Genomic DNA, 22,271 nt, shown 5'->3' with positions numbered 1-22,271 from the left:
CACTCATCTTCTATATCGCTTTATCCTGTATTCAGGGTCGCGGGGAACTGGAGCCTATCCCAGGAGGCTTAGGGCACGAGGCAGGGTACACCCTGGACAGGATGCCAATCCAGGGGTGGGCACACACACATACTCATACCCATTCACACACTACGGGCAATTTGGGATTAACCTAACCTACATGTCCTCGGAATGTGGGAGGAAACCGGAGTACCTGGAGGAAACCCACCAAGCACGGGGAGAACATGCAAACTCCATGCACACAGAGACGAGAATCGAGCCCGACTGGGGTTTAAACCCAGACCCTGTAGGTGCAAGGCGACAGTGCTAACCACTACACCACCGTGCCGTCTCGTGTGTTCACTTTATCTTAAAATTCATACCTTTAGAAAACATTTTGAAACATTATCCTTATTCAGACAGTGTTACTTTCTCAGGCAATGGCTTTAATGTAGTAACACGATCTGTCCAGCCACACTATTCAGAGTTACAATTTACAAAGACGAGAAGGAACATCTCTTACAAAAAAGAGTTAGGACTCCTGGGACTCGACCTCCAACCTTTTAGACTTTGGAAAAGAATACCACAAAGATAAAAACTGAGCTTCTCACCATCCTTGGTGGATGGAATGAACATGGGCAGATACCACCAGACAGCATGTAGGACAATAAACACCATGTGATCAAAGACAGAAATTGAATGCCTGTCTGTGTGTTAATCATACGAGAAAACATACCCAAAGGAACTGGGAGCTGGAGGAGTGTTTAGGCATTTCGCGATGAAGATTGTTACACAAGGTAGTAGACAAAGTAACTGAAGCTCTGAAGCTTAAGATTAGTAACTTCAACACATTCAGCAGTTATTGAATTCTGAAATTCCTTGTCCTATTCTACTTGATCGAGGTTAAACTTCAGGATCAAAACCAGTGGACAGGATACTCACCATGCAGGACTCCAGGTCTTCCAGCCTCTCAGCCTCCATCAGCTCCATGGTGTTCCTTTTGGAGGTTCTGACCTCTGGGACGTCCAAGTCCACGGACTCCTGCTGGACCAGGGGGCGCCCTTTCCTCACCAGGTGCTCTGCCTGACAGGCACAGAAAATTCAAATATTGTAACTTACAAAAACTACTGAGAACTTACTTTCTTCTTGGACAATAACCAACATGTATCCAGAGCCTGTACTCACCAGTGTATTCTGAGAGCCAGAAAGCGCTTCCAAAATCTCATCGACGATCCGGTCGGAGAGGAACGAAGCCAGACTCAACTTCACTTCACTGGAAGGCCAGAACAAGAGATCATCAGCAAAAAACAATCTCAAGTGCTCCTCATCATAAAGGAAAAAAAAGATAAACTGATCTTCAGAGAATTTCCCCCTTACATACCCAGCAGGTAGCAAAAGATCACCTGGTACACACCCTTAAGCTCAATGACCATCAGAATGGCAAAATCAAAATAAATTCCCGTGCTTTGAACTGATATTTTAATGGGTATCTGAGGCTGTTATGGTCTACAGTTACTTTTATACAATCAGACATTTAGAGTGACTGAACTTCTTGTCTTACTCAGGAGGATTTGGACACAAGCAATCATGGATCAAACCAAAAACAAAGACCAGCCCCTGCATGTTATCTCACAGTTTCTGGATGGGTTTCCATGACCACTTGAGTAAAGTGTTATGTCTCTGGTGGTTTTAAAGTACTTTTAGGGACCAAGTCTCTGACCTGATCTTGTTGATAATATCAATTCCAGACTGCTCGAGCAGAGTGTTCTTGACGAAGCTTCGTGGTACTGTCATCTTCCCCGTCCCTGCTTTGATCAGCTCGTGACGCAGGTTGGGTTTCCGCATCACGTGAGGACAGAGGCTCTCAGCCGTGTCCACCATAGACTCCAACAGGCTCTGGAGGGAAAAGTGGAGCAGGAACATTTCAGAAAAAAGACCTCAGGAAAGCAACGTGAAGTGAAGATACAACAGAGACAGAAGAGAATAGATGGAACACTGATACACTAACTCTAGGTGTCTGTCCACTGGGGTTCAAGTTCAGCAGTCCGAGATGAGATCTTCTGGGTTTGTTCAATGTAATTGCTATCTGTGCATTACATTCATCCTTCTGCTCCTCTGTCTATCTATCCATTCATCACATTAATCCTTATGCTCATCTGTCCATTCATCCCTTATGTCCATCTACTGTATCCATTCATCCCCATGTAGGCCCTTCCATCCATTGACCTGTCTATCACATTCATCCCTATACCCATCCGGCCATTTAGCTATACAGTGGGGCAAAAAAAGTATTTATTCAGCCACCAATTGTGCAAGTTCTCCCACTTAAAAAGATGAAAGAGGCCTGTAATTTCCATCATAGGTATACATCAACTATGAGAGATAAAATAAGAAAAAAAAAAAAAATCCAGAAAATTACACTGTAGGATTTTTAAAGAAATTATTTGCAAAATTTGGTGGAAAATAAGTATTTGGTCAATAACAAAATTTCATCTCAGTACTTTGTTATATCCCTTTTGTTGGCAATGACAGAGTTCAAACGTTTTCTGTAAGTCTCCACAAGGTTTTCACACACTGTTGCTGGTATTTCGGCCCGTTCCTCCATGCAGATCTCCTCTAGAGCAGTGATGTTTTGGGGCTGTCGCCGGGCAACACGGACTTTCAACTCCCTCCAAAGATTTTCAATGGGGTTGAGATCTGGAGACTGGCTAGGCCACTCCAGGACCTTGAAATGCTTCTTACGAAGCCACTTATGAAGCCCGGACTTGCTGAAAGACTCAGCCACGTTTCATCTTCAATGTCCTTGCTGATGGAAGGTTTTCACTCAAAATCTCACGATACATGGCCCCATTCATTCTTTCCTTTACACCAGAGGTTCTCAACCTTTTGGAACTAAAGCCTCCCCCAAACCTCCCCTATCATGTGGGCTCCGCCCCCAAAACCCAAATAGTTTTTTATTACTTTTTGTATTTTTTTTATACCTAACTTTTATGATTTTTAAAATAACTTTTATGAGTTTTATACAACTATGTACAATGACAGATGGCTAGACAGTTATGGAATATGTTATCAAAATTGTAACTATTGTAACTATTTTAAACAAAAGAACTTAAAGTAGTATCAGTTGTAACGTGTAAACGCTAAATAACGTGTAATTTATTTTTTTAAGTGTGAAGTATGCTGCATTTAATTCGTTGGTTGCATTCTACAAGTATCCGCCTACTATCTGCCTAAATAATATTCAGTAGGCAGATATTATACGAATTGGGATGCAGGGTGCGTCTGCGTCTCAGCCATGACACCGTTAAAGAAATCAGTGGGACACCTGCGCTTGCTATTTTTACAAAGAAGCACAATTCGCGGTTCAGTGTTGGACAGCACAAGCCTCAGATCATTTTCCATCTGAAGCCAATTTCGGTACTTTGTTTTTAAAGCCGTCAATTTTGAAAACCCGGCCTCGCACAGATAAGTTGAGGTGAATGTAAGAAGTAATTTTACGGCGGCGGCAGATAACTGAGGATATTCAGGCATCACGCTCAACCAAAATGACGGCAGAGAGGAAGAGCTGTAGAAGTCTCGCAGTCTCGTGTCGCACTTTAATTCGACTAACTGCTCCGCCATGTCAACTGGAAGGTCTTTTCCTGGGCAGATAAAGGGATCCCTGACCCAAGCAAATGGACTGAAATCCTCAGCGAAATAACGGCCGAATTGTTGTTTCAGTCCCTCTACATGCTGAGCGACTGTATCAATTAAAGGAGAGATATTCATCCCAGTCTCTTGCACACAGTCAGCAAAGTTGGGAAACATGTCAACATTATTAAATCAGACGATCACGTGAAAGGTCCAGTTTGCCAACAAATGCACTGACTTTTTCTGAAAGAAGCAAGATGTTGGCATCTCTCCCTTGCATAGATGTGTTCAGCGAATTCAGCCTATCGAACATGTTTACAAGGTATGACAACAGCGCTAACCAAAGGGGGACATCCAGGTACCGTGCAAGGTCGGACTTAACATTTATAAGAAATGTCTTTACTTCGGAACGTAATGCGTCGAGGCGATGTAAAACCCGACCTCTGGAGAGCCAGCGAACCTCAGTATGAAAAAGGAGCTGCTCATGTTCGGCACAATTCCTGACACAGCAAGGAAAACCAGCGTGCGTTTAATGGGTGTGCCTAAATGAAATTGAAAACTTGCACTGCCTGCTTTAAAACTGAGACTCATGATGAATCATACAGTGGGTCCACTTGGCTAATGGAGCTAAATTCTGGGCACAAGTGAGAAGGCCGCTAACCCTCCCAGTCATTGAGCAGGCCTCGTCCATGCAAATACCGACACATTTATCCCATGACATGCCTGCATCTCGTAAACATCCATTCAGAACTTCAAACAATGGCTTGTCGGTTGTGTGCTCTGGAAGGGGCCGACAGAAAAGAATGCCCTCCTCAATATTAGCATTTCCATAGCATTTCCATATCTAGCATAGGTAAGCAACTGTGCTAGCCCTGCAACATCAGTTGTCTCATCAGCTGTAGGGCATAGTACTGGCTTTGCATGATGTTAACTAGCAATTGCTCTTTAACGTCGCTTGCCATGTCAGATATGCGGCGGCTAACGGTGTCGTTAGAAAGAGAGATGTCACTAGTCTGCTGAGCAAAATTTTCTCCAAACATAACCTGACAGTTATCTTTGGCAGCAGGTAAGATTAGCACCTTGGCAATTGTGTGAGGTTTTCCTAATTTAGCCACATGTTTAGAGACGTACTACGACGCTTACAGACACCTGTTGGGACACTGATGTGCGTTTGCTCAGGTTGCGTTTCTGCTGTTCAAAGCCAAATAACTTTAATTTGAAAGAATCTAAGGGGTTGTCTTTAACTGTTGGATGTTAAGTTTCTAAATGGCGCTTCAGCTTGCATGGCTTCATGCTATCATTTGCCAGCAGATCTGTGCAAATGACACACTAAGGCAGCGGTTCAGCATCTGTCCCAGCCACCGTAAAGCCAAGCTGAAGATAGCTAATGTCATACTTTCGTATTTTACAAAAAGTACGATGCATCGTCACAACTCCTTTTCGTACGTGTAATGAATTTATCCATTATCTTCCCAAAATTCGTTCCGCTGCTACTGACAATCTAAACGTGTCTGCACTGACAGCTGGATAAAAGGCGGGCTAATAAGCTCCACCTCTCCAGAATGACAGAGAAATGCAGAGAGAGGAGCGCATTTTTCACCCCAAGCTGAGCATGTTTTTTCTCAAATCAAGCAGGGTTTTTCTATTTTTCCATGTGTATTCTACCGGAAAGGTGAAATGCAATAAAATACACCCAGGGCCCAAACAAGGCACTGTCTGTTTTTTTTTCTTGAAAACAATTTGCGCCCCTCTTCCGATCTTTCTGCCCCCCCCAACCCCCCCATTACATTTATCCCTATCCCAACCCTTCCATCTATACATCCATCCATCCATCCAAGACATTTATTCCATTCATTCCAATGCTACCCCCTTGACCCATTTATCCATCACAATCATTTATCACATTCACCCATTCTCCCATACATGGATGGAACGCATGCATCCCTACAGCCATTTTTACAGTACATTCATTGCAACCATGCAGCCATCTGTTTGTACATCCTTCCATCCAAATACCCATCACATCCACATCCTATGTGTATCCATCACATTTACCTAGGGTTAGGTAATTGGTAAAATGGTAAAAAAAATTAGGTAAACATTTACATAAGGGATATTACTTTATCCATCCATTCATCCATTCACTGATTAAGCCATTAAATTTATTCATGAATCCATTCATAGCCAATCATATTACAACAGATTACAATTACAGATGTATGTATTAATGTACTGTAGTGTTGTACAGAAGTAAGTCCATTGTTTCACCTATCAACATCATCCATCCATCTGTCTATCCCCAAAATCCATCTATAAAGTCCATCCATCCCTCCATCCATCCACTGGCTGAGTTACTTAAAACCATGCATGGGCAATAAAAACAACAAAAATCCATTTCATGTAGAGCAATAAAGCAGTAACAAACAGATAGTGAACGCACCCACTGCATGCGTGTGTGTGTGTGTGTGTGTATACAGTATGTGTGTGTGTGAGACCCTTGGATGAAAGGAGTCCCTTGTGTGCTCAGTAGTGTGTTTATGTTCTGTTGTGTCGACGCGATTGGAAAGCCAACACACAGCTAGAGGGAAAAAAAAACCAAAATAAGATACAGAGTGTGTGGAATGTCTATCAGGGCGTCCAAGAACACATCGTAAAATGCAGTGTGCATGGAGAGACCGAGCGTTTTAACGTTTTCCCGCTGAAGCAGACTGGCGCAGACTCAGCAGCACTAACATCACACGCGGCCGTGTTTCCTGAGGAGACGCGGGTCAGACGGGCTATACACTAACGGCAGTGCGAGTATTGATTTAACTTGAGATGAAGTGGATCAGGCAATTGTATTCTTATACACGCTCTAAAGCATCTCATACAGCGTTTTGCAAAAGTATTTGCAAAATCTACATGAAATAAAATCAATATGTTCACAAAACATCAACAAGAACAATTTTTTTAAATGATTTGAGTCCATGTGCAGATAGATTAATCATGAATCGACATTTTCTCCCATCTCTCCTTATTAAGGTACTGTAGCTCATTAGCATCCTGTATACTGTAAGCTCGACTTCAATAAACACTACTAGAATATAGCAAAGTACAATTTATTTATTTAAATTTTTTTTTTCCTACAGTTTTTCTTTTATATTTTTTAACACGACACACTGAATGGACTTCTTATGCAGCTGATAAAAACGTTGTAGTACATAGCTCTTTGGTCGTCCATATAAAATTTTAGGACTGAGCTGGAATCCCTATTGGAACGTAAACATGTTAGATTTCTAAGAAAAACTCCACAAGACTGTTCAGTGTTTGTTACGCGAGGTTACCTGGAGCTGCTCGTCCATGACCTGAGCCACTTCTCCAGCCATGGAGTCCAGTTTCTCCTGAATTGGACCCACAGTCGAACCGTTCAGCTCCTTCCGGGACGAGGCGCCGAGGTGGTACAGGTTGGGGAGGAGCTGTGGGTGGGAACAAGCCTGACATTCATGGACATGGACTGAAAATGTTTAATCTTCGTGAAGAAAGCTAAAAAACAATCACTAATTCTAATGATGTTTGAACAAAATGAAGAAATCACTGTGTGAAGTCCATATAGTCTATAAACTGGATCGTTCCACTTTAGGGAATAAACTAATTCCCTACTGACTACCGTTTTTGAGTTCCTGGCGTCCTTTATCAGGTTCTCCGCCATCCTGACGTCCTCCAATATGGCGTCCTGCTCAGAGTTCTTCAGAGAGTTGAGATGGTCCTGGACCTTCACGCAAATCCGGTCGATCATCTGCGGAGAAAGCCTCTCAGTCTGAGCATGGTCGTTTATTTTATTTTATTTAAAGATCAGCTTAGCTTTGTGAAACTCTCCCAGGTGTGTATGAGGTTTAGAGGAGGTTTAGAAGAAGTTCTCACTTGCTGCGTGGTGGTGGTGACGATGCCCTGCTGAAGACGATACGCCTGCTCCTGAACATATTTACGGGTTTCGTGGTTCCTGAACAGGTAGTTCTCCATCTGTGAAGGAAATACAAGAAACCTGTTCCCTTCATGTCGTGTCTTGTAAAAAACATTTAAACATATATTTAAATGAATAGAAACACAGGACAGTTCAAAGTATCATTAAAACTGAAGATGAGCTGGAAGACGAAGTTCTCACCCTCATCAGGGCATCCTCGGTTTTCTCCGGACTCGCCTTCAGGGCCTGAGACGCGTCGATGATGGGGATGGGCATGAAGCGGATGGTGAAGTTCCTGCAGGTGGAGAAGGAGTGGAGATAATGTGTACAGCTTTATATACAGGGGTGTGGCTCTGGGTCAAAGGTCAAGGCCGATGATTACAGCAGCCCAATCAATAAACTATCGCTGCTAGGTCTAGTGATTTATACTCATCCTTATGTTCAATCTTCATCCTCATCCACACACACACACACACACACACACACACACACACACACACAGTACTGCTCAGTCAGCCAGGAGCTGATTAACTCTTTACGACTCTACAGCTCATAAACCACACTTTATGAATTATTTCCTTTTTATCACTAGTTTTGTCTCTCTATAAATATTTCTGTTTCAGCCGAGACTGATTTTGCATCTTACTCATATAGTGTGTTATTTATTTTGATTGTTTTTATTTTAGATCAGTTTGCGTGTGTGTTTTTTTACTCAAGCAGCAGCAGAAACATATTATTCTAGAGATTCGTATCAGTGTAATGGAGGCTTTAAATCTCTAAAGAAAGGAAGGACAATCTCTCCATCTTTTATTCTCCAACATAACCACCCTCCCCCCCCTTTACCCCTCCTCATTCATCCTGCAGGTATCACCTCTCTCTCTCTCTCTCTCTCTTTATTTATTTAAATATAATTTGCTGTGAGTGCTGTGATTGGCCCGGCTGCTTCATGCTAATCTTTTAAAGATGATTAATTATCTGAGAGAGAGAGAGAGAGAGAGAGAGAGAGAGAGCGGCACTGTTTAATCCTCTTCATCTGATATTTAACTGGGTCACGTCTCCCTCACTGATACATTACTGACGCCATCTAAATATTAACAAAAAACCCTGCAGGTGAAACTGTATCGCTGGTGGATGAAATGAAAAAGAGATTTTAACTTTTTATTAGAAATGGGTCATTATTCCTCCTGCCAGACCCCCGCTGTGCACAAACACATCAACACACAACCTTGCTACACACCTGCTACACCTCATCACCACGCCCCGCCCCACCTGCTACACCTCATCACCACCCCCCGCCCCACCTGCTACACCTCACCACGTCCTGCCCCACCTTCTACACCTCATCACAACGCCCCGCCTGCTTTACCTCTACACCACGCCCCGCCCCACCTTCTACACCTCAACAACACACCCCGCCCCACCTGCTACACCTCAACAACACACCCCGCCCCACCTGCTACACCTCAACAACACACCCCGCCCCACCTGCTACACCTCAACAACACACCCCGCCCCACCTGCTACACCTCAACAACACGCCCCGCCCCACCTTCTACACCTCATCAACATGCCCCGCCCCACCTTCTACACCTCATCACCACGCCCTGCCCCACCTGCTACACCTCATCACCACGCCCCGCCCCACCTGCTACACCTCATCACCACGCCCTGCCCCACCTTCTACACCTCATCACCACGCCCTGCCCCACCTGCTACACCTCATCACCACGCCCTGCCCCACCTTCTACACCTCATCTCCATGCCCTGCCCCACCTTCTACACCTCAACACCACGCCCTGCCCCACCTTCTACACCTCATCACCACGCCCTGCCCCACCTTCTACACCTCATCACCACGCCCTGCCCCACCTTCTACACCTCATCACCACGCCCTGCCCCACCTTCTACACTTCAACAACACACCCTGCCCCACCTACTACACCTCATCACCACGCCCTGCCCCACCTTCTACACCTCATCACCACACCCTACCCCACCTGCTACACCTCAACAACACACCCTGCCCCACCTGCTACACCTCAACAACACACCCTGCCCCACCTGCTACACACTGACACACCCTGCCCCACCTGCTACACACTGACACACCCTGCCCCAACACACCTCGACACTTCCTGCTACACTTTAATACCCCCCTCACTTTGTCTCACTATACCTCAACACACCCTACCTGACTCTGCTTTACCTGAATACTTCCCTGCCCCACCCTCCTACACCTCAACACACCCTGCCCTGCTACACCCCATCTGACACTCCCTGCTTATCCATGCCAATCACAACATTCCGCCCAAAACGTTCCTAGTCCTGCCACACCCTGGTGGTCCCTGTCGTGTAATGCCACTCCATACCAGTCTTGCCAAATTCTGCCAAAACCGTCCTAGGTCTGTCTCACTCTGCCTAGCCATGCCAATCCCTTCCCATTCCTGTAACATTCTACTACACCCTCACATTCTGCCCTGTATAGTTAAACCTTTCTCAGTCCCACCCAACCTTTCGACTCCAATCCCTGTCTAGCCACACCTTGCCCCCCCCTGCTGAGGCCAGCCATAATCAGGTCAAGTCAAGTCGGCTTTTATTGTTATTTTCACCAAATACAGTTTAGTACACAGTGAAACGAAACAGCGCTTCTCCAGGACCAACGGTGCTACATACAAACAACATAAATTTAAAAAACTAACCGACAGATCTTCTTAGTCTTTCCACATTCTGTCCACCCTTCTCAGTCCCGCCCTGCCACGCCCTCTCTTGTCCTCACAACCCCTGCCCCACTATGCTACAGACTCCCACACCCTGCCACACCCTGCTCGTGTTTCCAGACCACAGAGTTTATATTTCTACAGTTTCTCTCTCTCACACACACACACACACACACACACACACACAGTAGCATGCCCACATACTTTTCTAGTGCCGCAGCAACGTCCTGAAGACCCTGTGGACTGACGTTGTTTCTGTCCCAGATGACGGTCCTAAAGTGAGACAGATACTGAACTGATTAACACACAGGTGTCATTATTTATACCTTTCAACATTAGATTATCACAATATACAGACTACGCCATGTTTACGCGTGTTAACTTTGGTCTGAACGTCAGCTGAATATCCTGTTAAATCTCTTCCTTCTGCATTAGAATAATAAAAACATGTTTAGAGCAACACTAAGCTCCACCCTTTTTACACGCCCCACAGGCAGACGCCAGTGTGTGTGTTTAAAGCCCTGACCTGAGCTTGCTGTTAATCTGCAGGGCTTTAGCCAGCATCTTAGCCCCGAGGTCCCCCATCCCGTTCCCACTGATGTCCACTCGGGTCAGAGAGCTGTTACTGCCCAGAGCGTTCAGGACGATACTTAGCTCTGTCTTCAGCTTCGAGTCGGCCAGAGACAGAGACGTCAGGGGCTGAGGGACATGGAGGGGGGGAGGAGACACAGAGGGACAGAGAGGGACATGATACAAGTGTTTTAAATAGACTAAATATGTGACAGTGAGAGAGTGAGGGGTTTAAAGCTCCTGACCGATTCTTCTTCCTGTATCATGTGGACGAGGCTGTCGAGGACGCGAGCCAGATTTCTACAGAAACCAAACAAACATTTATTACAACAGGAGACACACAGCATCACAACACAACACGTCACACAGGCCATTTAACAAATCTCTTCTTTAATAAAGATTAATAAAAAAAAAGTATATTTAAAAAAAAAAAATAAAAATGAAAAACATGATCCACAATCATCCTCTGCTCTCATCATCCTCCTTAACATCTGTACTTAATCATCCTCATTATCTAATCTTTCTCTTCATCATCCTCTTCCTCATCTTATAGTCCACACTCACGCACTCCATCACGCACTCCTCTCATCTGCACTCATCCTCATCATTATCATATCCTCCTCTCCACCATCTGCACTCATCCTCATCATTATCATATCCTCCTCTCCACCATCTGCACTCATCCTCATCATTATCATATCCTCCTCTCCATCATCTGCACTCTTTCTTTCATTATCTAATCGTCCTCATCTTTGCCCTCATCCTCATCCCTTGTCCTCATCCCTCGCCCTCATCCCCTCGCCCTCATCCCCTCGCCCTCATCCCCTCGCCCTCATCCCCTCGCCCTCATCCCCTCGCCCTCTGGCTCTCACTTGGACTTGATGTTGTTGAAGTTCTTGCCAAGGGACAGGTTTCTGATGGAGCGGTTCTTGGCGAGCCACACCAGCAGCGTGCTCATGTCCGAGTCCAGACCTGAGGAACAGAGTGATTTATTAATGTAGAAAACCATCGCGGTTTTCAGAATCTCATGAGGTTAATCATAACACACTACCTTCAGCAGGACTGATTTAATTATCACTTAGAGCTCAATTTGCAGCACGGGGAAACATCTCACACTGTTGCATCACAAAGTCACACACTGGTATATAGTGTCCTCATTACCGTTACCGTCATCGTGTTAGTCTTTACTGTAAGTGTTGTAATAGATGTTTATCTGTGTGTGTGGTTGTAGTTCCTGCTACAGCTGTTGTCATAGATGAATCTCAATCTGCTACATTCACACAGAACTTTAGCTCTGGCTGTTACTAGATCATCAGACATCATTTTAATTCAGAGATGAAAACAAGAAGCCCTGATCATCAGGAACCTCGGGAGGAATCCTAACAAAAGACGTGGATGACCCACACTCCACTAACGCAGTGTCGATACTAAACACCCAATGAGGTCAAAGCACTAAACACACACTCAGATACGAGTGTCTGCTGAACTGACTGAGGAAGGAAGGAAAAAGAGTTTGTGAGTCATCAGCTGTGACTCACCGTTGTCAGAAAGATCGAGGCTGGAGATGTTGGGGATCTCTGCGATGCAGCCTTCCAGGATCTGTGAGCCTCCGGAGCGGAGCTGAAAGAGCACACACACACATACACAGATTCTAATACACACACACTGCATTTCTAATAAACACACTGATTCTAACACACACTCTCACACACACACACACACACACACACACACATTTCTTAAACACACGAAATAAACACACGCCAACCCTAATAAACACAAACTCCAATTCTATTGAACACAGATTCTAATAAACATACAGTAATCGACCCTTAAATGTAGAAACTGACAACAAAAGGACCTGTGGGGGGGCACGTTGGATGCGAGTGCAGATATGAGAAAGGCGTGTTAGATGTGGGTTTAGATGTGAGAAAGGTGCATCAAATGCGAGTGCAGATGTGATAGGAAAGCAGTTTTAGATGCGAGTGCAGATGTGAGAAAGGCGTGTTAGATGCGAGTGCAGATGTGAGAAAGGCGTGTTAGATGCGAGTGCAGATGTGAGAAAGGCGTGTTAGATGCGAGTGCAGATATGAGAAAGGCGTGTTAGATGCGGGTGCAGATATGAGAAAGGCGTGTTAGATGCGGGTTTAGATATGAGAAAGGCGTGTTAGATGTGGGTTTAGATGTGAGAAAGGTGCATCAAATGCGAGTGCAGATGTGATAGGAAAGCAGTTTTAGATGCGAGTGCAGATATGAGAAAGGTGCATCAGATGTGGGTTTAGATGTGAGAAAGGTGCATCAAATGCGAGTGCAGATATGAGAAAGGCGTGTTAGATGCGAGTGCAGATATGAGAAAGGCGTGTTAGATGTGGGTTTAGATGTGAGAAAGGTGCATCAAATGCGAGTGCAGATGTGATAAGAAAGGAGTGTTAGATGCGAGTGCAGATGTGATAAGAAAGGAGTGTTAGATGCGAGTGCAGATATGAGAAAGGCGTGTTAGATGCGAGTGCAGATATGAGAAAGGCGTGTTAGATGCGAGTGCAGATATGAGAAAGGCGTGTTAGATGCGAGTGCAGATATGAGAAAGGCGTGTTAGATGCGAGTGCAGATATGAGAAAGGAGTGTTAGATGCGAGTGCAGATATGAGAAAGGCGTGTTAGATGTGGGTTTAGATGTGAGAAAGGTGCATCAAATGCGAGTGCAGATGTGATAGGAAAGCAGTTTTAGATGCGAGTGCAGATATGAGAAAGGCGTGTTAGATGCGAGTGCAGATATGAGAAAGGAGTGTTAGATGCGAGTGCAGATATGAGAAAGGAGTGTTAGATGCGAGTGCAGATATGAGAAAGGAGTGTTAGATGCGAGTGCAGATATGAGAAAGGAGTGTTAGATGCGAGTGCAGATATGAGAAAGGAGTGTTAGATGCGAGTGCAGATATGAGAAAGGCGTGTAAGATGCGAGTGCAGATATGAGAAAGGCGTGTTAGATGTGGGTTTAGAGGTGAGAAAGGTGCATCAAATGCGAGTGCAGATGCGAACTAGAGTTAGTTCCTTTCCTTCTAACATATAGTGATGCTATCTGTTAATGTTACTCACACAGAATGTACTTCAAGGTGGAGGAAACTGAGATACAACATTCACATCTACACAACATTCACAGTAATTAGAAATAAAAAGCATTCAGAGGGAACAAAGTCTTTTGTTAAATAAAACACGTATGAAAGAAGTCTCCAGTGTCAGTCAGAGGTAACGCTGTAACTTTAGGTAACGTGTGTGTGTGTGTGTGTGTGTGTGTGTGTGTGTGTGTGTGTGTGTGTGTGTGTGTGTGTGTGCGCACACATGCGGTTAGTGTTCTCTGTACTTACACAGTGGCCAAGCTGTAGGATGCATTATTGGAAAAGGGGGCGGCAATGCATTAGCAATAGATCAAAAGAAATTCTAGCATCATGCTCGGCAAAAAAAGACATGACAAATAATGAGGATGAACAAAAACAAACAAACAAAAAGTCAACAATCAGGCAAAAACAGTTTATAAGAAAAAGACCGATTAAAAACATTCCTTTATTTTCATAACAACACTGAACACACACACACACACCTGTTACACACTCATGCTTTAGCTGTGATGCGCGGTCAGAGTGATGTCATCAGTGCTAAATTAGCCAGACAACACTGTAACGGAATCTGCTTCGAGGTACGGCGACTGACACACACACGCGCGCACACACGCGCACACATCAAACCGCTTGTCTCTGCACACCACAGAGGAATGTCAGGTATGTTTGCGGAAATTTCCACTTGTGTGTTTTTCATGTAAAATACAAATGTTAATATTTATGCACTTTAATTCTCCTCGGTAAAGATTTAGTCGTGTGACCAGCATACACACACACACACACTCCTTTGTAAAGGTTTTGATTAAAGCAAACAGGTAACCTGATCAGTACAATAACAATGGTGTGTGTGTGTGTGTGTGTGTGTGTGTGTGTGTGTGTGTGTGTGTGTTTGCATCTCTCACCTCACAGCAGCTGAGGTCCAGTGCCACCTCTTTAAGGTTGGGGTTACAGGCCAGGCCAAGCAGGAGCGCTCTATACACACACACACACACACACACACACACACACACACACAGCACTTGGTAACTTGTACAATTAGACATGGTCATGTGTGTCGACGTGGCCACAGTTTGGTCTGTAAGAGAGTCAGAGACACAAAACACCCTGAACTCAGTGTTGCACGTGTCAGTCAGTCGTAAATAAAATGCTTAAAATTACTGACCTTTGCTAATAATTTTATTATTATTTGCTAAAATAAAAACATGTACAGTTATATGCGAGTAAGACGGTTTGCGAGGGGTCGTGTAGACGCACTAATCAGCCGGGTCTGGACTGACATCATGGTGTTAAACTGCTAGCACATCCAGCTGTAGGAACCAGTGAACATCTGGAGTTCTGGTGAGGTTATAGCCAAAAAATGTTGTTAGGAAAAAAAATAATAATAAATTCCAACTAATCCCACAGACACGGAAATAAAAACCGAATATTTAAAAGAAACAAAGAAACAAGACGTGTTCCATAGATATACAACAGTCGGGTTATTATTTGTTTCCAATGACGAAAGAAATGAATCGTAGCTGCATTTATGAGCAGACCTGAAAAAACAACATTTACCAAGAATACCAACTAGTGAATCTTCTGAGTGGAAGCCGTGTGTGTGTGTGTGTGTGTGTGTGTGTGTATTGATGGTAATTTGATCAGCTTATCCTCAAATCCGGTTTTAAAAAAAATTCTGGCTAATCAAAAATAAATTTAAATAAGGTTAGTCCAAAAAAAGAAAAGAAACCTGAAACCAGAGAAACGTTAACCCTCCAGTGGAGATGCAGGTTCACACACACACACACACACACACACACACACACACACACACACACACACACACACACACAGAGCGGGAACAACATGCTAATACCTGGACCAGCGGTTTAATTTCAGTTTAAGGCTTTAAACACTCTGATAATGACAATGTGAACTCTGGCGTGTGTGTGTGTGTGTGTGTGTGTGTGTGTGTGTGTGTGTGTGTGTGTGTGTTCCTCACTTTAAAGCCTCGGGGGGCAGTTTGGTCCCGGACACGTTGATGGTGCTGAGGGAGAGGGCGCTGCTGAAGAACTGCTTAAAGGCAGGAGGAATGTCTTTACCTTTCCTGTTCTCACACACACACACACACACACACACACACACACACACACACACACACACACACACATCAGTTCCTTGGACTAAATTATTAAACATAAATAAGAGTCCAGACATCTCGCGTGCTCACCTGTGGGAGAAGACGCTCTTCGACGCGTTAAGGACGGAGAGATGCTGGAGCGAGCCTTTCAGGAGCGCACAGCACAGCTAGCACACACACACACACACACACACACACACACACACGTTTATTTTAAATTTCTTTAACCAGATAATTAATCTGCGTATCAGATAAAAGATTAAAAGCACACTAGTTGAGATGAGCTAGCGTTAGCGCTGTGTGCTAATCTCACCGAGTCGAGGGAGCAGTCGGTGTTGGACAGGTCCAGCGTGCTCAGGCTGTTCGGCTGGCCCAGGAAGTTATAGAAATGCTGCAGGAAGAACGTGAAGTTCAGGTCTGGTGCTCTAGAACAAACTGACGGATCTAGCATGGATAACAAATTGCTAACTGCAGAGCTAGCATAATGCTAATACGTAGTTTAGAAAAGAACCCTGCTCGAACAGAACTACTGAATATTCGGCTCAGGAGTTCTTCTTCTCTTACAGCTTCAGCTCTTTTTTTAGTGTTCTCCTCTCTTTGGAGAACCACTTAAGGCCCTGAATGATCAAACGGATGCCTAAAGGAACCTTGAAGAAGTGTGTGCACTCTTTTAGGTGATCCACCACATGGAGCAAACGTTCCTAAAAAGTTCCTACTTAAGAATTGTATTAGAAACTTGAAACTTGAGAAGGAGAAGGTTTAACAAATCAGTTAACAAGACAGTACCCTCTTAAAAGTATACATTTGAAGGGTTCTTCAATGGATCCTTCAGAGGAACCCTTAAAACATCCTGTGTAAAACATTAAAACCTTAAGCCCTGTGTTTTCCTTTCTTAAAGGGTTTATAAGTACAACTGTTTTTAAAACAAAGCTCAGGATCATTAAATATCCAAAGAACATCTAAGGAACCACTGAAGAACCAACCCTTTGGGTTTGTTTTTTTTACCCCCAACAGTGTACCTCACTTTTTAAAGTTGTTTTTAAACCTAATGAGAGTTCTTACATCTCTTTTATCATAAAGGTGTATGCACACATACTGGATGCTAAGAACCCTTACTTATTCAACAGATGATCAAAAGATCCATTAAACGTTCTCTCAAGAACCCAACAACAGAACGTTTTACCAGAAAGTGGGTTTCCAAGAACATTTTCAAAGTCAAGAACCCTTAAGAATCACTAAAAGCTTAATCTTTCTTGTAGTGTACATCTGAACATGGTCACTTATTTCAGTAGAACCCTTAAAAGGTTCTGTGTGGAACACTACCAAGTACATATTCCTATAAGAAGATGCCCTTTAAGAACTGAACTCTTATGTCAGGTTTTAGGGATTAAGACGAGAACCATGAGTAAGTTTTTACAACTAGAAACATTACTGGACTTCGAGATGTTCTCAGCTTCCAAAAAGGGTTTTACTGAAACCAAGAAGACCCTTAAAGGTTCTAAAGGATTGAACGCTGACACACTTGTGTATCTACAGTCCATTAAGCACTGTGTGTGGGACTTGAGGAACCCAATGAGGAACCAGCAATCAGTCCAGATGGAGAACTTAAGAACCGCTTCCTGTTTACTCTTACACTGAGTAGGAAAACAAAACAGCCTTTAGCACTCATATCATTAGCATCTTTAGCATCGTTAGCAGGTGCAGTGATGAAGGTGCGCTCACCGAGAGGTCGTCTCCACGCAGCAGGTTCCCTGAGAGGTCCAGGTAGCTGAGCGTGCTGGGCATGGACTGGTTAGCACTCAGCGACTGGGCGAGGCTGTTCACCCCTAAATCATCACACACACACACACACACAATGTGTTAGTCCAACACTACAGTACAGTGGTTTCCATGGAAACTAGCCATCAATATTCAAAGAGCAGCCATCACTCAGACTCCGAAACAGAACCAGAACCGAGCCATTTATTAGAATTTATTTATGATGGAGAACTGCATCCCAGGGCAGACGGACGGACGGACAGACAGACAGACAGACAGAGACAGACGCCCACGTGTCCCCAACATGCACCAATTTATAATTGTATCATTTAGAATTTATAAGTGAGTAAAACTTTTGGACTCAAATTCAATCATATTAAAAGATATCTAAAATAATATAGATATATTTTAAATTAAATTAAAGAATATGTGACAAAATATATATACCTACTTGACCCCTTTTCATCTACAGCTAGTACTCTTTATATATTTAAAGTATGTGCGAAAGTTTGTACCCCTCTCGGATATATTTAGCAAACCAAAGACCACAAAGCACCAAATGATCTCACACGTCCTGTCCTGGGGGTGTACTAACTTTTGACCTTGAATGAGTTACAATTTGATGTAGTTAATTCATCAAAATAATCAGAACTGATCAGTCTCTGGTGAAACGGCTGGTGCTGTGTACAAAATGCAGGGATAAATCAATGATGATGATGATGATGATGATGTAATGGTCAGGTGACTGATCACATGGTTAATGAAGCGACGGGTGAGCTGGGTACCTTTGGGTGATAACGAGGTTCTGGAGAGGTTGAGGTGTTTGAGGCCTTTGTGGAGTTTGGCGAACTGAGCACCTAAAAAAGCGACCCCTGAAACACACACACACACACACACACACACACACACACAAGAAGAAGATCATCATTACTAAACAATCCATGAAGCAGGACAATGATACACAGACACTCCTGTATAAAGGAGAACAGAGAGGTGAGACAGGTGGGACCAATGGGAGAGTTGAGACGAGTGAGACAGGAGAGATAAGTGAGACAGGCAAGGAGAAGTGCTAATGGTTCAGTGTTTGGGGCGGGGTCAGTGGGGCGGGGCCGGTGGGGCGGGGCCAGCGTGCGGGTCGTCCCCCTTACCTCTGTCCTCCAGTGGATTGTTGGCGAGGTTTAGCGAGTGCAGTCCTGAGGAGGCGTTCTGAGAGAGAGCGTTCGCCAGCTTCTGGGCAAAATCCCTACACACACACACACACACACACACACACACACACAATTTTAATATTATTTGATTTCAAATTTCATATTAAATTAATAGGAAAAGATACATTTTCCCTTATTTTGGACTAGGATTTACAACTACAAAGTAATTGCAGGATATAAGAGTGTGTGTGTGTGTGTGTGTGTGTGTGTGTGTGTGTGTGTGTGTGTGTGTTCTTACGTTTTGAGGCCTGCGTTGTCCAGGACAAGCTCCTCTAGACGACTGGAACGTGCGACGACTCTCAAAATCTGATCACACACATCTGTGGACTACACGTACACACACACACACACACACACACACACACACACACACACACACATTATTACATCAACTCGACACTGATTTCTTTTTTTGGTGTTCTGGGGCATCCCTCCTACAGTCAGGGTGTGTGTGTGTTTGACAGCACAAAAACAGACGTCTACTCTGTCTCTCTCACACACACACACACACACACACACTTGTGCAGTTTCAGATCCCTTCAGTTGAACACAAAGACACTCTTCATGAGTGAGTTCACGCTGAGAGAAAACGAGAAGGAGAACTCAAACCTCGGCTCTGATGTTTAACCGCACGGGGTCCGATTCTCCCCGAACGTTTCTCTCCTGCTGTACATGACACATGACACAACTACATCTTTGCTCTATGTGTGTGTGTGTGTGTGTGTGTGTGTGTGTGTGTGTGTGTGTGTGTGTGTGTATACACTGTAACCTTGAGTAACCCCACAACACGCCCGGAGGCTCCAGGGTCGACCCGCAGGACCTCAGGAATGGACTTCGGCGAAGATGAGCTGTTGTTTCTCTGCTCTTCCTCTCCTGTTCCTCATTACAGCTTTGATGTGGTTTATACTAACGCATTATTGTTATAATAAGTGTTTCCATGGTAACAAAGCGCTCAGATCAACATGTTTCACTGAAGTTTTGCATTAAACTGAGCATCTAAGGAAGGAATCCCCAGGAGAGCCTGGAAGTTCTCTGAGGAGTTCCTGCCCCAGTGCGGTTTGGACGAGGACGAGCGTCACTCACCAGTTTATAATCCTTAGTGGTGAGTTTGGTGAACCACTGGTTAAACTCCAGGACGGCGATTATTGCTACCAAATCCCTGCCGGAAAAAAAAGAGACACGATTAGGCGTGGACTAAATCACCTGCAATCATCACAGTGTCTTCTTTTTACCTTCACACACACACTCACACACACACACACACACACACACTAAAACACAGGACTACCTGTTCTCCAAGTGACTGAAGTCCTGCAGGTTCAGCTCGCGTGTGTCCTGCGTCAGGTAGATCGTGTCCACGTCCTGAGGATGGACAAGAGACAAAGTTTAAAGAGCGGACAGACAAGGACACTCCTCGTCATTCCTCCTGTTAGTGTGTGTGTGTGTGTGTGTGTGTGTGTGTGTGTGTGTGTGCAGTACATATACTAACCCACTGGACTTCTTCTTTGTAAGGTAAGCCGAGCCAGTCGCACACACACCGGTACTGCTGAGAGAATCCACCTATGGCAACACACACACACACACACACACTACATGTCAGTGAACTGCCTGGGTAATTACACCTCGAGCACTAGGACCCTGAGGACTTCCATATCAGATTCTTATTTATTAAACATGTTGTGGGCGGGTTTTACAGGCATGTGTGGGCGGAGTCAGGCTTGTGACAGCTGTTACAGTCAGCGTGATGTGATGTCCTAGTACATATGTAAGTGTATATACAGTGTGTGTGTGTGTGTGTGTGTACCGCAGGGCCCGGGCTCTCCGGAGCTCTGAGTCTCCCAGATGTTCTGCAGAGCCGCGATTCTCTCAGGAGGCTCCATGGACAACTTCTTCATCACCTTACTGACACACACACACACACACAATGGAATCCTAAACGCTTTAAATGTCCCTGTAATTTATACTGTGTGTGTGTGTGTGTGTGTGTGCAACGTGTGTGTGTATAAGAGACTTACACAGGAGGCATAGCGGGACAGATCCTCTGCACACACACTCCGATGTGACACACCACCTCGTTCACCTCCTCCGTAGACACCAGTCTGAGTGAGATCTGACCTCTCTCATACTCCAACACACACTGACACACACACACACACACGATGCTCATACTACTTATATTCCTAACCTCTGACCTTTTGGATTTCTTTGCGACCTCTTGCGCGTGTGTGTGTGTGTGTGTGTGTGTGTGTGTGTGTGTGTGTCAGTGTGTGTGTTTGTTACCTGTGTGGGTTTGGTACATGTGATGCCTTGAATCTCCAAATAGTTAAACGACTGTTCAACCTAAAAAACACACACACACACACACACACACATTATTATTATCATTATTATTATTATTATTATACACTAATGCAAAAATCTTAATAAAACATCTAAAACATAAAATATAAAAAAAATTCAAATAAACAAACAAATAACCAAACATATATAAATAAATAAATAATTTTTTTAAATTTATTTATTATTTATTTATTATATTTTTGTTCCCAATTTTAATTCCTCCCCGTCACTAGGGGGCTCCACATTAAGGCTACTACTACCACTCAGCCGGGAGGGTTTAGGACTATCACGTGTTTCCTCCGAACCGCGTGACGTCAGCCGACCGCATCTTTTTGAACTGCTCGCTCACGCACCTTTAGGGGCGAAGTAACCCCCGAACGGTGGGTTGGTCGGAGGAAAGCGCTAGCCGCTCCTTCCGCGTGCGTGAGCTCACAGACGCCCCTGATTGGCTGTAGAACCGTGATTAATGTGGGAGCACTAAGTACCTCTCATCCCTCCCCCCTGAGAGAGCTCAGCCACTCAGCTCTCTCTAGACCTCCGGCTGCGAGAGGTTACAGCATCACCCGGGAATCGAACCAGCGATCTCCAGATGATAGGGCGAGCGCTTTACTACTGCGCCACTCAAAGGCTTTAATCAGTTGTTTACCAAACTTGGCAATAAATTTATTGTGATTTATTGTTTACTTTAAAACGGATAATCAGGAATGTAAATAAATAAATAAAACAAACACAAGTTTGAATATAAACAGTAAAATATGAGCAGGTGTGTTTACAGGCAGAAACCAAGGAAACTTCTTACTACAGTCTAAACAACCAAACAATTACACCACACTTAGTTCTGAGCGAGTAATCTGATTGAACGAGAGGCGTTATTTCACAT

The 22,271-nt window shown here is 44.3% G+C and overlaps 1 protein-coding gene across 5 annotated transcripts in view; it reads right to left on the bottom strand.

Moving 5' to 3' along the window:
• Positions 1-22,271, bottom strand: part of LOC128520165 (F-actin-uncapping protein LRRC16A-like) — a 49,385-nt gene that overhangs the window by 8,379 nt on the left and 18,735 nt on the right. For all 5 annotated transcript variants that reach the window (XM_053494258.1, XM_053494255.1, XM_053494257.1 and 2 more), the window contains exons 4-29: positions 21,332-21,391; positions 21,067-21,188; positions 20,856-20,953; positions 20,541-20,611; positions 20,340-20,413; positions 20,135-20,210; positions 19,290-19,378; positions 18,992-19,086; positions 18,629-18,715; positions 17,808-17,911; positions 16,399-16,476; positions 16,176-16,252; positions 15,948-16,052; positions 14,872-14,941; positions 12,396-12,477; positions 11,730-11,829; positions 11,103-11,157; positions 10,814-10,986; positions 10,492-10,560; positions 7,772-7,865; positions 7,531-7,629; positions 7,277-7,405; positions 6,954-7,085; positions 1,721-1,896; positions 1,186-1,273; positions 943-1,083 (exon numbers count right to left, since the gene is read on the bottom strand). In XM_053494258.1, coding sequence (XP_053350233.1) covers positions 943-1,083; positions 1,186-1,273; positions 1,721-1,896; positions 6,954-7,085; positions 7,277-7,405; positions 7,531-7,629; positions 7,772-7,865; positions 10,492-10,560; positions 10,814-10,986; positions 11,103-11,157; positions 11,730-11,829; positions 12,396-12,477; positions 14,872-14,941; positions 15,948-16,052; positions 16,176-16,252; positions 16,399-16,476; positions 17,808-17,911; positions 18,629-18,715; positions 18,992-19,086; positions 19,290-19,378; positions 20,135-20,210; positions 20,340-20,413; positions 20,541-20,611; positions 20,856-20,953; positions 21,067-21,188; positions 21,332-21,391 — 2,544 coding nt within the window. The remainder of the gene's footprint in view (positions 1-942; positions 1,084-1,185; positions 1,274-1,720; positions 1,897-6,953; positions 7,086-7,276; positions 7,406-7,530; positions 7,630-7,771; positions 7,866-10,491; positions 10,561-10,813; positions 10,987-11,102; positions 11,158-11,729; positions 11,830-12,395; positions 12,478-14,871; positions 14,942-15,947; positions 16,053-16,175; positions 16,253-16,398; positions 16,477-17,807; positions 17,912-18,628; positions 18,716-18,991; positions 19,087-19,289; positions 19,379-20,134; positions 20,211-20,339; positions 20,414-20,540; positions 20,612-20,855; positions 20,954-21,066; positions 21,189-21,331; positions 21,392-22,271) is intronic.

Source organism: Clarias gariepinus, chromosome 4 (genome assembly GCF_024256425.1).
Source record: "Clarias gariepinus isolate MV-2021 ecotype Netherlands chromosome 4, CGAR_prim_01v2, whole genome shotgun sequence".
Taxonomy (NCBI): domain Eukaryota; kingdom Metazoa; phylum Chordata; class Actinopteri; order Siluriformes; family Clariidae; genus Clarias; species Clarias gariepinus.
This window is presented reverse-complemented; position numbering and strand designations above follow the sequence as displayed.